Source organism: Stegodyphus dumicola, chromosome 6 (genome assembly GCF_044657685.1).
Source record: "Stegodyphus dumicola isolate Sdum_Otavi_A_Nest chromosome 6, ASM4465768v1".
Lineage (NCBI taxonomy): Eukaryota > Metazoa > Arthropoda > Arachnida > Araneae > Eresidae > Stegodyphus > Stegodyphus dumicola.
In genome coordinates, this window is record NC_140773.1 from 206,895,699 (window position 1) to 206,908,643 (window position 12,945).

At 29.2% G+C, this 12,945-nt stretch overlaps 1 protein-coding gene across 6 annotated transcripts in view; it reads left to right on the forward strand.

Annotated features, from left to right (window-relative positions):
- The window catches only part of LOC118194910 (endoribonuclease Dicer-like), a 74,322-nt gene that overhangs the window by 24,264 nt on the left and 37,113 nt on the right, over window positions 1–12,945 (forward strand). For all 6 annotated transcript variants that reach the window (XM_085819401.1, XM_035366121.2, XM_035366122.2 and 3 more), the window contains exon 5: window positions 11,669–11,817. In XM_085819401.1, coding sequence (XP_085675527.1) covers window positions 11,669–11,817 — 149 coding nt within the window. The remainder of the gene's footprint in view (window positions 1–11,668; window positions 11,818–12,945) is intronic.

The following is a 12,945-nucleotide window of genomic DNA, read 5'->3' on the forward strand; positions in this document are numbered from 1 at the left end:
TCTGGTAAGATGGCATGCTGAAATTATAAAATTAAAAATATGAAACCGTAATTTATGAAATAAAGAACAATTATGATCTAAAGGGTATAAAAATTTACAAAAAAAAAAAAAAAAAGCTTAATATTTATTTGTTTACTTTAGTAAACATTTATTTCAATGTAAGATGTTTAAGTTGCTTCGTTTTTTATGTGATAATACATTCTCTTTAATTCTATAAACAGACATAATTTCTTGTTCAGTTACAAAGTTCCGCTGTTCAAGTCCTATAATTGCTGTGTCAAGAATACCGACTAATTTGTCAATCGAAATTTTTTCATTTTCAATAGCCTCTGTGTCACTTTCTTCACTATCGGAAGCGAATTATAATGACGAGGAATTTGATTTAAATCATGTCAAAGATGGAGTACATTGAGATGAAATACTACATTTAGTAAGAAATTGTAAGCCAAATAAAATAAAAACATCTTCCCTGAAGATAAGGATAGTGCTGACAGATCAACTTCCAAATCATTGCGCGCTGCGGCATGAAATTGATAAACAGATTTTGGAATGGTTATAGAAAGGAAGGGTATGCCTTTATCCATTTTTTGCAGCAATTCCACTTTTTGTTTAATGGACTTCGAAACATACTTTCGCTTTGTAGATCCTTTACATATTAGTAAATATATATCAGAAATTCTATGTGACATAATCAAAAGTTCAAGCTTACTTTTATAAAATTGCTCTAAGAGTCTGCAAAAAATAATAAGCCGGATCCAATTCGAAGATTAAGGAAAAACGCAATCTGCAACATTAACTGAATTAGATAATTTTAGCTTAGCTTATATCATCCATTATACATTAAACGCGCATGCATAAATGCATTATGTGCATGCGCACACACATATTCGCAGCCGTAAATGTCTTACGCACATGCGTCAACACGACGCATGCGCAGAAAATTTGTAGCTTTGAGGTCCGGATTATAGATCAGTCCGGATTATGGGTGTCCAAATTAACGACTTTTGTCTGTATTGATTTAAAAATTGCTTTTAAATCTGTCTTCAGTTTCAGGATAATGTATCTCTTAATGTTTTGTAAATATGTAATTAAAAAATTTTTATTATATAATAACATTTCTTCTTAGACTTTTTATATTGTAACAACAGCGAGTGTTTGTTATATAATACTTTTGATTTAGTAAATGAATCAAAAGTATTAAGCAAATCAAATAACTGTTAACACTGCATTTTATTAAAGCTGAAAGCTGAAATTAAAATTTATCAGGATTACAACAAATTTTCTCCTTTTTTAAATTTGTTTATTCACAATTATAAAATCGGTTATTGCATGAAATAGCAAAAAGTGTTATTCAGTTTTATAATTTTCTTTAAAAATTTTTTTAGTTTGGGATGTATTTAATTAAGATTAAAAATTTAAAGGGCTATTGCCAATTTAGTTAGAAAATTTGTTCCAATTAAATTTGATTTGCTAATAATTTTTTTTTTGTGTTTTATATCTTACATATTTATACACGTACATACATGTACATTGCGTGGGGGGGAGAGAAACAGTTCTATATCTTTCGTTCTACTGGACCGATTCACGAAATTCGTATTGCGTTTTTTCATGTCTCCAAAGTGCGACTTAGTATATACATTAGATATGTAGAGAGAGAGCATTGTTCTAATACAGGTATTTTGACACAAAATCAGTTTTTCTAAAATGACATACCAATTTTTTTCCATATTTCAATTTTACGGTTCAAATTATGCCTAAATATTAAATTTTGAAAAATTTGATGCGAAATTTACAGAAAAGTTCAAAAATTTATCTTGAGGTATTTTTTTCAATTTGTGCCAAGAATCATATGTTTATATATTACAATATATTGGCATTGGTATGTAAGGAAATTCACTTGACGAACCTTTTAATTTACAGCAACCTATTTTCCTTTCCATTTTTTTCATTGCAGACAAGCAGAAAAAAGTCATCATTCATACTTTCAAATAATTTTAACAAAGTGCAAAAATCACATTTGGTGTTGTTATTGCTTATAACAAATATGCCAAATTTCGAACCGCACCAATATATAAATTCATGTATATCTTGAATATATTATATATAGTATATTTTGAATAAAAATCTTGTAATTTTTTGCAGGTGTACCTAGAAATATATCTACTTTAAGATGATGTAAAAACCTGTATAGGTTATAAATTCAAAATTTTTTCGAAAAATTTATAAAAATTATTTATAAATAAAAATTAAAAAAAAAATAAATCATAAAAATGGTCAAATTTTATTTGGAATGAACCTAAATTTTGAAATATGAAAAGAAGAATCAAATAAGTTTAATAAAAAAAGAGTGATTAATAAATACATACCAAATTCAATTAACATTGGGGAGCTAAAGTTTTGAAAGTTAATTTTTTAAAAACTTCTCATGTGATTTTTACAAAACTTGGCAGTTTGGCATAATTTGAGATGTAAAATGGAAAACAATTGGCATTTCATTTCAGAAAAAGTCGGATTTATTTAAAGCATTGTTCTAATATAGGTTAAAATACCTATATTAGAACAATTCTATATATAAATCTAATACATATCCTAAGTCGTGCTTTCGAGACATGGAAAATGCAATTTGAATTTCGTCAGTTGGACCAGTAGAACAGGAGATGTAGAACTGTCACCCCCTTTTTTTTGCGCAGTGTACATACATGGTGTGTATGTATTTTTTGTTAAAAAAAGATATTATTATAGGTTTACAAATGAGACTATTTAAATTGCATAGAAAAATAAGATATTTAAATTGTAATATAATAGTACTACATATGAATTAAATATAAATATTGTTGTTGCGATGCATGCGTTTGCTACCTTTACAAGTAACTCAGAATTAATGAAAATTAGACTGTAATATTACTATTTTATTTTTCACTTCTTATCATATGCGAGCCATCTTTCCAAGCAATGACTTACTCAATCAACACCCACCCCCCAAAAAAGAACCCACTAAATGAGCATTACAAGGTTGCTGCAAAGATAATGCGTGGCATGCAAGGTGCCGAACTAATTTTAGAGCTAAACTGTCCTAAAGACACGACATAGCCCCTGGCATTGAAGGGTTACTTCAATAATTTTGTGCAATAATGTTCATAGTAACAAAAATTTTACTATTATGATGTTATACAATGTAACAATACAATAATCAATTTTCAATACAGAATTTTACACTCAATACGGCAAGTTTTATAATCATGAGCTAACATAATTAACTAAGTGAGGAAGCTTCTGCCTGGGGTAATATTGCAATTTTTGTAATTGTGCGCTTAATGATGCCTCTTGCTGTTTGAATTTCTGTTGCTCTAATCTTCTTCAACTCCAGGAAAGTCTTGTAATGCGCCCTAACACCCATCTATTTACAGAAAACTCATCTTCCTTAACTAGTACTAGCATCTCAATTTTAGTAGTCATTCATTCTGCTTTCCGTTTTGAATGCTGTTGTAATGTCATTAATTAGTCCCTATGTCAATGGTTCCATATCATTTGGACTAATCTGGTAGTTGGTTTCCATCTTGAGAGTCTGCTTTAATGTATATGAATTAATTCTGGTTCTACAGTAGCATTCAAGAGTCTTCCAATGAGAAAATGTCCTGGTGTTAAGGCTTCTAGATCATCTACATCGGCAGATAATGGAGTAATCAGATGAGAGTTTAAAAGTGACTCTATTTGAGTCACTACAGTCAATAATTTCTCGAAAGTTAGCCTTACATTACCTACAGTTTGGTTTAAGTGATATTTCACTGATTCAATTCTGGATTCACATAGCCCACCAAAATTAGGGCCTGGGGGGGAGGAAATAAATTCCCAAATAATTTCTCCTTCAGCTGAATAATCTGCTAATTTTTCATCAGAAAATCTAATTAAATTGTTAAATATTTGCAATTCGGCATTTGCCCTGAACAGCACTATCTGAGGAAATGACTGAGCATTTTCTGCATTGAGCAATAAATCTTAAGGTGGTAATAAAGGCATCCATGGTAAGGCTAGTTTGAGATGCACTGCCTTTGTTATAAAGCAAATAAAAAGTGCTAAATATACCTTATGGAAAGGTTCTTTCCTCGATTCCTTGTACCTAAAAAAAATGGGTCGCAAAAATCGGTGCTTATGTGGTTAAAAGGTGCATTGGGATTTGCATACTCTATGGGTAATGAACCCATTATTTGTTTGATAGTGACAATTTTTACTACAAGTTATATATTCATGAGTAATTTTTTAAGTTAAATTCCTGCATTGTAATGGCCAACATTTCCACCTCATAAAACACAATAATGCTTGCGAACCCACGTGTAAATATTTCTAATGATAATGTTCGCTGATCACTTTAGACATTGAGCAGGCAGAATTAATGTTTTTACAAAAATTTTAGAATGGCCCCTTAAAAAAAGGAGGCAAAGAAAGCAAATGGCTTTTATTGTTAACCCATTAGCCGCTGGTGTTGCGTTGACACAACGGTCAAAATAAATGCGTATATAAATATAACTACGTAAGATATTTTATACCAGCAGATGATTTTGTGTAGGGAATATTATGAAGATTATTTCTGTAAAAAATATTTGCCTTCAACAATCATTTTGTTTATAATAATTAATCTCGTACTTTAAGCAAAATTTTCGACCGGGTATTTTTGCTGAAAATATTTAACGAATGAATCGCCATCTTTATGAGTGATCTATTTCTAGTCAAGGTTACCATTTATCAGAATATTACATCAGTCAGATGTTTATATTTGTGATGGGAAGGAAAAGAAAACAGGTGTTGCGCTGATGCAACGTCAGCAGGAAACGGGTAGTCAATCTCCTTTTTCACTCACTCCTTTCGATGTTCTGGTTATTTAAAATTGTCTAGAACGAGGTATTTTACATTAGAAGAAGCCCTTCAAAGATTTTTTGATGATGATAATGTTAATAATGACCAGAATGAAACTGATATTGTTGTTGTTCCCCCAGAAATTGCAGAAGCTAGTGACAAAGAAGCAAAGGAATGGCAATGTTTTAAATAATGATATTTTACCAAATGATGCTGCTGGGGAAGTTGAAATTCACGTAAGAAGTACGTTTCAGCCTTCTAAAAGCAGTTATAGTCACACTAAAAAGTTTAAAAAGCAGAAGACTGAAATCTTGAAGTGGTTAAAAAAGGAACTGTTAGTTATGTCTCAGGAAGAACATGAAGAAAGAGATAGAAGAGAAATTATAAAAGAAAAAAATAGTGCTTTCGATTTTCTTTTTGGTTTAGCCATTTAGTCTCTTCTCGTTGAACAGACAAATATATACGCTCAAAATAATAATAATAATAATAATGCCCAGAATTTATTACATCTGAAGCCTATATGAGAAGATTTATTGGAATATTATTGCTTACAGGATATCATTCTTTACTTCAAGAAAAACTGTATTATTCTTTTGATAAGGACATTTCTGTTCCTGTTGTACGATAATAGATATCACGTTTGCAGTACAGGAATATAAAGCAGAATTTGCATTTGACAATAGTCAAATTGACAATACTGATAAATTATATGTGGTGAGACCGTATCTAAACTTACTAAATATCACCACTTTTTACTACTGGAAATATAAAGTCTCTTTTAGATTTCAGATGCGAGAATGCATTATTCCTTTTGCAAACTCCTATTGAGAGTGTAGAAATAGCCAGAAATAGATCAGCAACAGGAAGACCTAGTAAATTCAGCATTCAAAAACCATTGCATGGAGATGGTAGTCATTTTATCGTAAAGTCCGTTGATAACAAAAGACTTTGTTGTAAAGAGTATCATAGCCAGACTGTTTACAGATGCAAAGTATGTAATGTAGCTTTACATCATGATTGTAATCAAGCTTTTCATGCTTGAATCTTTCAGTTGAAATAATCTGTATTTTTAAAAGAAATACAATGTATATTTTAATATTAAATTAATTACAAGTAAAGTGATTTGTATATTTATAAAACGTTATACAGCTAAAAAGTAATCCTGCGCTCCACTCAAAAGATACATCACACGAGTACAATCCTACTCACTAAACATCTGTAGTCTTATTCCACTGACGTTGCGTAAACGCAACACTCGCTTTTTCCACAAGTAAGAGCATTTTTTTAAATTTTCAATGTAAATTTATGTTATAAATGCTTAATTTAATATTTGCTATTGTTTTCATGAGAAAAGAAACATTCCTTGTAGTTTTGGCGGTTAATGGGTTAATGCATTTACCTTGTGTTAGGAAGTTGTAATCTAAGTAAAAATTACATTCTTGAACCCCTCTTACTAATAAAAGTTCTGCCTCATTTAGTACTTCATTTAATTCTTTTGAACTCACCCATCCCATTCGTTTCTATGTTCCTTTCTGTTATGTATGTCTAGAGTTCTAAAGGAACGTAAAAATATAACTAATACTACACATAATAATTGTGAGTAATTGTTAGTGAGATTTAGAACATAATCAATAAATTGTGAAGGCGAAGTGCATAAATAAGCAATGTCAATTCTTTTTCTCAGTTCACTGGAAACCTTCTTCCTGACTCTTCATGTTTTTTTGCTTCGTGAATCCATTCAGTTTCCCAAAATCTTCTCAGATTGTTTTTTGCTTCATGAACCCATTCAGTTTCCCAAAATCTTCTCAGATTGTCAGATAAATAACCCACAGTTTAAATAGCCTCACAGTAGTTATCAATATTGCCTTGTTGTGGCACACATATTGTAAAAAGAGAAAACATGAAGTAATTTTAGAGCTAAACTGGCTTAAAAACACAAGATATAATAATAAGTTAAAAAAATTAGTTCCTTCCATTTGTTCCACTTTTTCTGGCCATAATTCCTGTGTTTAAAAAATGTGTCAGTATGCCTGAAGCAACTAATGGAGTTGCTTGTTTTATAATATCTATAATTAAAAAGAGTTGAGGAAAGATTCTGGAAACGCCATTTTATGACTTTTCGAAGCAAACTTGAAACTTGAGTAAAAAGAGCTAAATATAATTTGTAAAAGGTATATTATTCAGAATTTAATAATATTCAAAATGTGCATTAATTACTTAATGCAGTGTATTAAATTTTGAAATCTGAATTTATATGCAGATACATTTTCACCTTCTAAGTCTAACATTACATTCAAACTGATGAATCAATTCTTGGTTTTCTTTAAAATCTTATTCATGAGATATCTTGGAAAACTCTATTTTCTGCTATCTGTTTGTTCTAAATGTTAACTCGGTACTTTTCCATTTTGCTGGAGCAAGAGATAAAGTCACCAAAAAATGGTGCAATTGAAGCCACTTTTTCCTCCTGGTATCTTTTAATGCCTCATTATAAAAAAAGTCGCATTTTATTTCGTGTCAGATTGATTGTTTCTTTCAATACTGGCATACAATTACATAGAAGTTTTACCAGATAGTTCAATTTTATGCCCTAAGGCCATTCTCGGTAACCAAGTCAATTAGGATGCATTCACACCACTCACCCAAAGGCGAAAATATAGAAAAGGCAAAGTCAAGGGTTAAATTCATCAATTCTAATGAAAATGCATTAGCGAAGTAGAGCACTACGGTTTCACATAATTTCTGAGTAAGCTGTTTGTACGAATTGAAATAATTCTTGCATTTAAACTTGTATTCCAAATTAAGATTTAACTTGAAATTAATGTAGATAATTACTGAGAGAATTAGATTTTTGTGGCATAGTTTATGCGAGAGGAGATCACAAGCAGACTTTATTGGACTCGTCAGGACTTTGTCGATTCCGGATTAGGGTTTTTTCTGGATTATAGATCATTAATTTAAATCTGGTAAGATGGCATGCAGAAATTATAAAATTAAAAATATGAAACCATAATTTATGAAATAAAGAGCAATTATGATCTAAAGGGTATCAAAATTTACAAAAAAAAAGCTTAATATTTATTTGTTTACTTTATTAAACATTTCTTTCAATGTAAGTTGTTTAAGTTGCTTCATTTTTTGTGCTAATACTTTCTCTTTAATTCGATAAACAGACATAATTTCTTGTTCAGTTACAAAGTTCCACTGTTCAAGTCCTGTAATTGCTGTGTCGAGAATAGCGACTAACTTGTGAATCGAAATTTTTTCGTTTTCGTTTTGTCTCTGTCACTTTTTTCACTATTAGAAATGTGCATGCGTAGTGGATGCGTGCATTAAACACGCATGCGTAAGTTTGTGTCTTTGAGGCCCGGATTATAGATCATTCTGGATAATGGATGTCTGGATTACAGACTTTGTACTGTAGTTTCAATTGAACAAATCATGCCTAGCATATTGTTACTAAAATCAAAATTACTATATATTTATTAAGTTTGGGTTGCAGAATTTTAAAACACATAATAACAATAACCTCTAAATGCTATATTTTGCAGTACAGCATAACTTTTTTGCCTTTTCTAGATTTTAAAATGTATCATACTGCAAGTCTATGCTTTAAAATATGTTATCTGATTTCTTGTAAGATTCTTTTGACCAATAAAATTTGCCTTTTGCTTCACAGTTGTGCTACACTAACATACAATTGCATAATTTTTGCTTTCCTTTTCTGATCTTTTTCTTCTTTGGTAAATTTTTTCTGAATAACTCATTTAAGGCTTCTTAATTTTTTTTTTTAAACAGCAGACATATTAATTAATTTCTCTGTGCACAGTTTATCTTTCTGAAGCTAATAAAGAAAGACTACATTTTCCTTCACTCACTGAAGATTGAGAGCTTTAGTTTTGGAATGCTGCCTCTGTACAAATTGCAGGCACTGGCATGCATAAATAGCTTTCTTCTGAATTCCTTTCATCATTATTTTGTAGAACTATTTTATAGTTGGCATATCTCTAAGAGCAAGATTGTGCAGTTTTTATTACCATTTAATTAATTAAGACAGCACAGGGTGTGAATATTGCATTTCTTTTTTTAATAAATAATAATAAAAAATAATAAATTAATAATAAAAAGACCTACTTCCAAGTGATAATAAAAAACTATTGTGTTTACATGTTATATAATTTCCAGATTTATCTTCTTTCAGGTGATTTGCTTCCATTAACTCCATATTTTTTATTAATATAATTAGCACTTTTTACTGTATATAAATTTTATCCTTGTTATGTCACATAAGACATATTTGTATACACTTTTCATTTTATTTTATTCAATCTCTGATTTATTATTTGAATTGTAAAAGTATCAAAATAGAGCAAACCCTTTCTAAGATGATCATTGATGTTTTCTAATGATCTGGTCTTCTCTGGAGGTGATTAGTTTAAAAAAAAATTATGCTTAGCACTAATATTTTATTTATGTTCTCAGAAAGGTTGTTCATTTTTAGATGTGCCATCTCAAAAAGGTTAGTATACTAGAAAGTTGACTGCAATAAAATCAAGTTATTTTTTATTTTACTGTTCCTCCAATTTTTCTCTCTGTGATAGAAATTTTCTAGCACCCGATACTGATTATTCAAAATGCTTTAAGTACATGGAACATTTCTTTAAGACATACAGAAAAGGTATTTTCTTTCTGCCTTAACAAAGGTCTAAAAATCTACAGGAATTCTCTTAATTTATAAATGTAGACCCCCTAAAACAGTTCTTTCTTATTTACGTATACGATGTATATGGTTGTGAGATTATTCATACTTAAAAGGAAGGAAAGAAGCATTAAGAATAAATGCCAACCTTTGTATTTTCTTGTGGGAAGTCAAATTATAATTTAACAGTCATAATTGAATAGTTTTCGAATAATAGCAATATGCAGTATCCTGAATTTTTAGCCTTGAAAGACAGTTTCATTTCGCCATCTGAAATCTCTTTGAAGCAGTGGTAAGTACTAAAAACAGTATCTCTATTTTTTTCCTCCTTTAAGAAATGACAGCCTCATCATCATAACTATCCATTAGGCTTTCCTTCAATATTTTAGAATTCTAAACTATTGCTTATAATATCTTTCTAGTATATATGATCTCAAATAAATTAAGTATTGAAAGAAGTTTTATTTTTTTGGTTTTAATTATTTTTCTTAATTTATTCCTTGGAGTTGAAAAATAACTGAACTATTATTTTCATTGCATGCCACAGAAGTTGAGGTTGCATCTAATATTTTTTTCTTTCAATGTTCACAATCACACCTTAGAAATGTCTTTGTTCTCTGACCTTGTATTATGTTTACTAGACATTCTGCCCATTAAAAGAGAGTTGTACTATCTTTTGTTACTATCTGAAGTAAAAAAATGGGAGAACCGTTTCATTTCTCAAAAGAGAGATGTAAACCAGAAATATAGCCATATGAAATTCTGTTTTGATGTTTTATTATATTTTGATGAATGATTAATGATTGAGCAAAATTTCTAAGTTAAAAAGATCTTAACAATTTAAAGCAAAAAGTTAAATTTTTCAATGGCAAATTCACCCATTTTCCTAATATTTTAGCATAACAGGGCATCTTTAAAATGTGTGGCTTCAAATATAGATGTTGCAGGATTCTTAACCACTTTGTTCCTAGCACAAGGAGAGTGAACTTTCCATGGGCCCGTAATCTAGGAGTGCTGAAGAACTCTTTTATTAATTTTTTAAACTTAAAATACAGTGTTCTATTTTATCATATTAAATAGACACAGGGTGGGCCAAATAAGACCTACTAATGTTAAACACGGATAACTCTTGTATTAATAATTTATTTTGATTAATTTTTTATACATTAAATATATTTTATGGAAATTATGTATGAAATATATCAGACAATTGTCCACCATTTTTCTCAATACAGAGATTCACTCTTTTTAACACGTTTTCCATTACACCATGTAATGTTTCTGTTTGAAAGCTCAGTATTTCATCTTGAATATTCTGCTTCAGCTGTCTAATAATCTCTGGTTTATTAACATACACTTTGTCTTTTAAATATCTCCATAAAAAAAAAGGATTCTGCTCCGCCATTGGCCACAAAAAGTTTTCAATCATTGTTATGTAAGAAGCTCTGGAAATCGTTTCCAGCGTTCTATCCTCATTCTCGAAGAAATAATGGGCCGATTACTCTATTAGCCATAACAGTGCACCAAGCAGTACACTTGAATTAAAATATTGCCAATATTTATGCTGTGTCATAACAATTGATTGTTGACAAAAATAGAAAAGCTAGATAATTGTAATGCATTGTTTTGTACTGTATTGTTCCATAATAAATTTCCAAGAATTCAATTATAACTTACAAAAAGAAAAATATAATTATATCGAAAAATAAAAAAGTTATTTGTGTTTTACACTGGTAGGTCTTATTTGGCCCAACTTATATAAAATGAACATTAGTTATTCTTCTCTTGTGTATCACATTTGATATGGTGGACCTGTGGTAGGAAATGGAAGTATGTCATACATCATATGCTGAGTGAAAAGCCATTCAGGTTTGTATATAGAGGAAAAATGACTACCTGCATAATTTCTGTTGGCATTTTAGAACACAATTTCCTTTAATCTATGTATGTAATGAATTAAATAAAGATGATTAAATATAGTGTGTATTTATAATTGTTTAGTATTTTATAAATTTCATATTTTCCCATTTTGTAAATCATATTTATCATTTAGTTATAGCTGAAAGTTATGTTTTAAGTTATAAATTATATAAAGAATTTTTGCTTTTCTTTATAAAGATGCTGCTAGAAAGATGTCACAATCGTATAATGCCAAGTGAAGAAGAAATTTCAGATCATATGGCTGATGGTTTGATTTCTGCTTATATGCCTTATGGTCCTCAAGGTCCACGTGTCACAATGTCTTCTTCCATATCTTTAATAAATAGGTACTACATTTTTGTCATTTAAAATGCAATTTATGCAATTTAGAGCTGAGCTTGTTCAATATTAAACTGTTGTGTATTTGATAAAAATATCGTACTTCTAGTACAAAGTACTTTAGAATTAGCAATACTATCTCAGAAAGAAGCCAAAATATTTTACTATAATTTGTATATTATTATATATGTGTATATTAACAATTTTTTAACATTGCAGATCTTCAAAATTTCATTTAGTGAATTTTCCCTTTGATGAACAGACACAGTTTAGCTATATTTTTGTGGTTTGGCATTAAAATCTTCTGAGGTAGTGTTGCTAATGCGAAACTTCATATATCTCTACCATTAAATTCTTAGTTATAATGTTACAGAAAATTTTGTGCAGAATAATTTTTTTTAGTGTTGGTTTTCTTTCTTTTTAATTCTGAAGGTAAAGTTTTTTCATTGCATTAAATTTATTTTATTTAAAACAAATTTTAGAAAAAAAATAAAATCTAATTTTTTTATGAGAAGAAAATTTATTAAGATAGTTATATTTTTTTAAATTTAGGAGTATGAATTTATTTATTAATAAAAAATACGTTTTGACTAAGATGTTTTATTGTAGAAGTTAATAGATTAATTAAAGTAAGTAATTTTTTATTTTATTTCATTAAAGCAAATTATTTTGCAGAAAAATAAAAAATCAAAATAATGTACTTTTGATACAAATAACAATGTGTTATGGACTTGTGCATGATAATTATTATATTAATTTTATCATAATATTATTTATGTATCATAATTATAGCATATATAAATTACAAAATTGGATATCTTTTATTTTCAAACTGGAAGAGAATCAGGCCGATATAACCTTTAAAAGTAGACAAAAAAAAAAAAAAAAAAAAAAAAAAAACAGCTTTAGTTTGGCATATATTTGTGAATAAAAACTCTTGATTTGGAACAAAAACTATTTTGCTTTTGAAGAAGGCAAAGTGTTTTTGCTCATGAAGAAGAAGGACGTGTGCATGATCTCTCTCAAAACTAATTCGAGTTTTATTCAAAATCTATGCCCAACTGAAGTTGCTTCTTTGCATGCTTTTAATTTTTTTATTTTGTAGAAAAAACGTTTATAACTTAGAGTATGAGTTG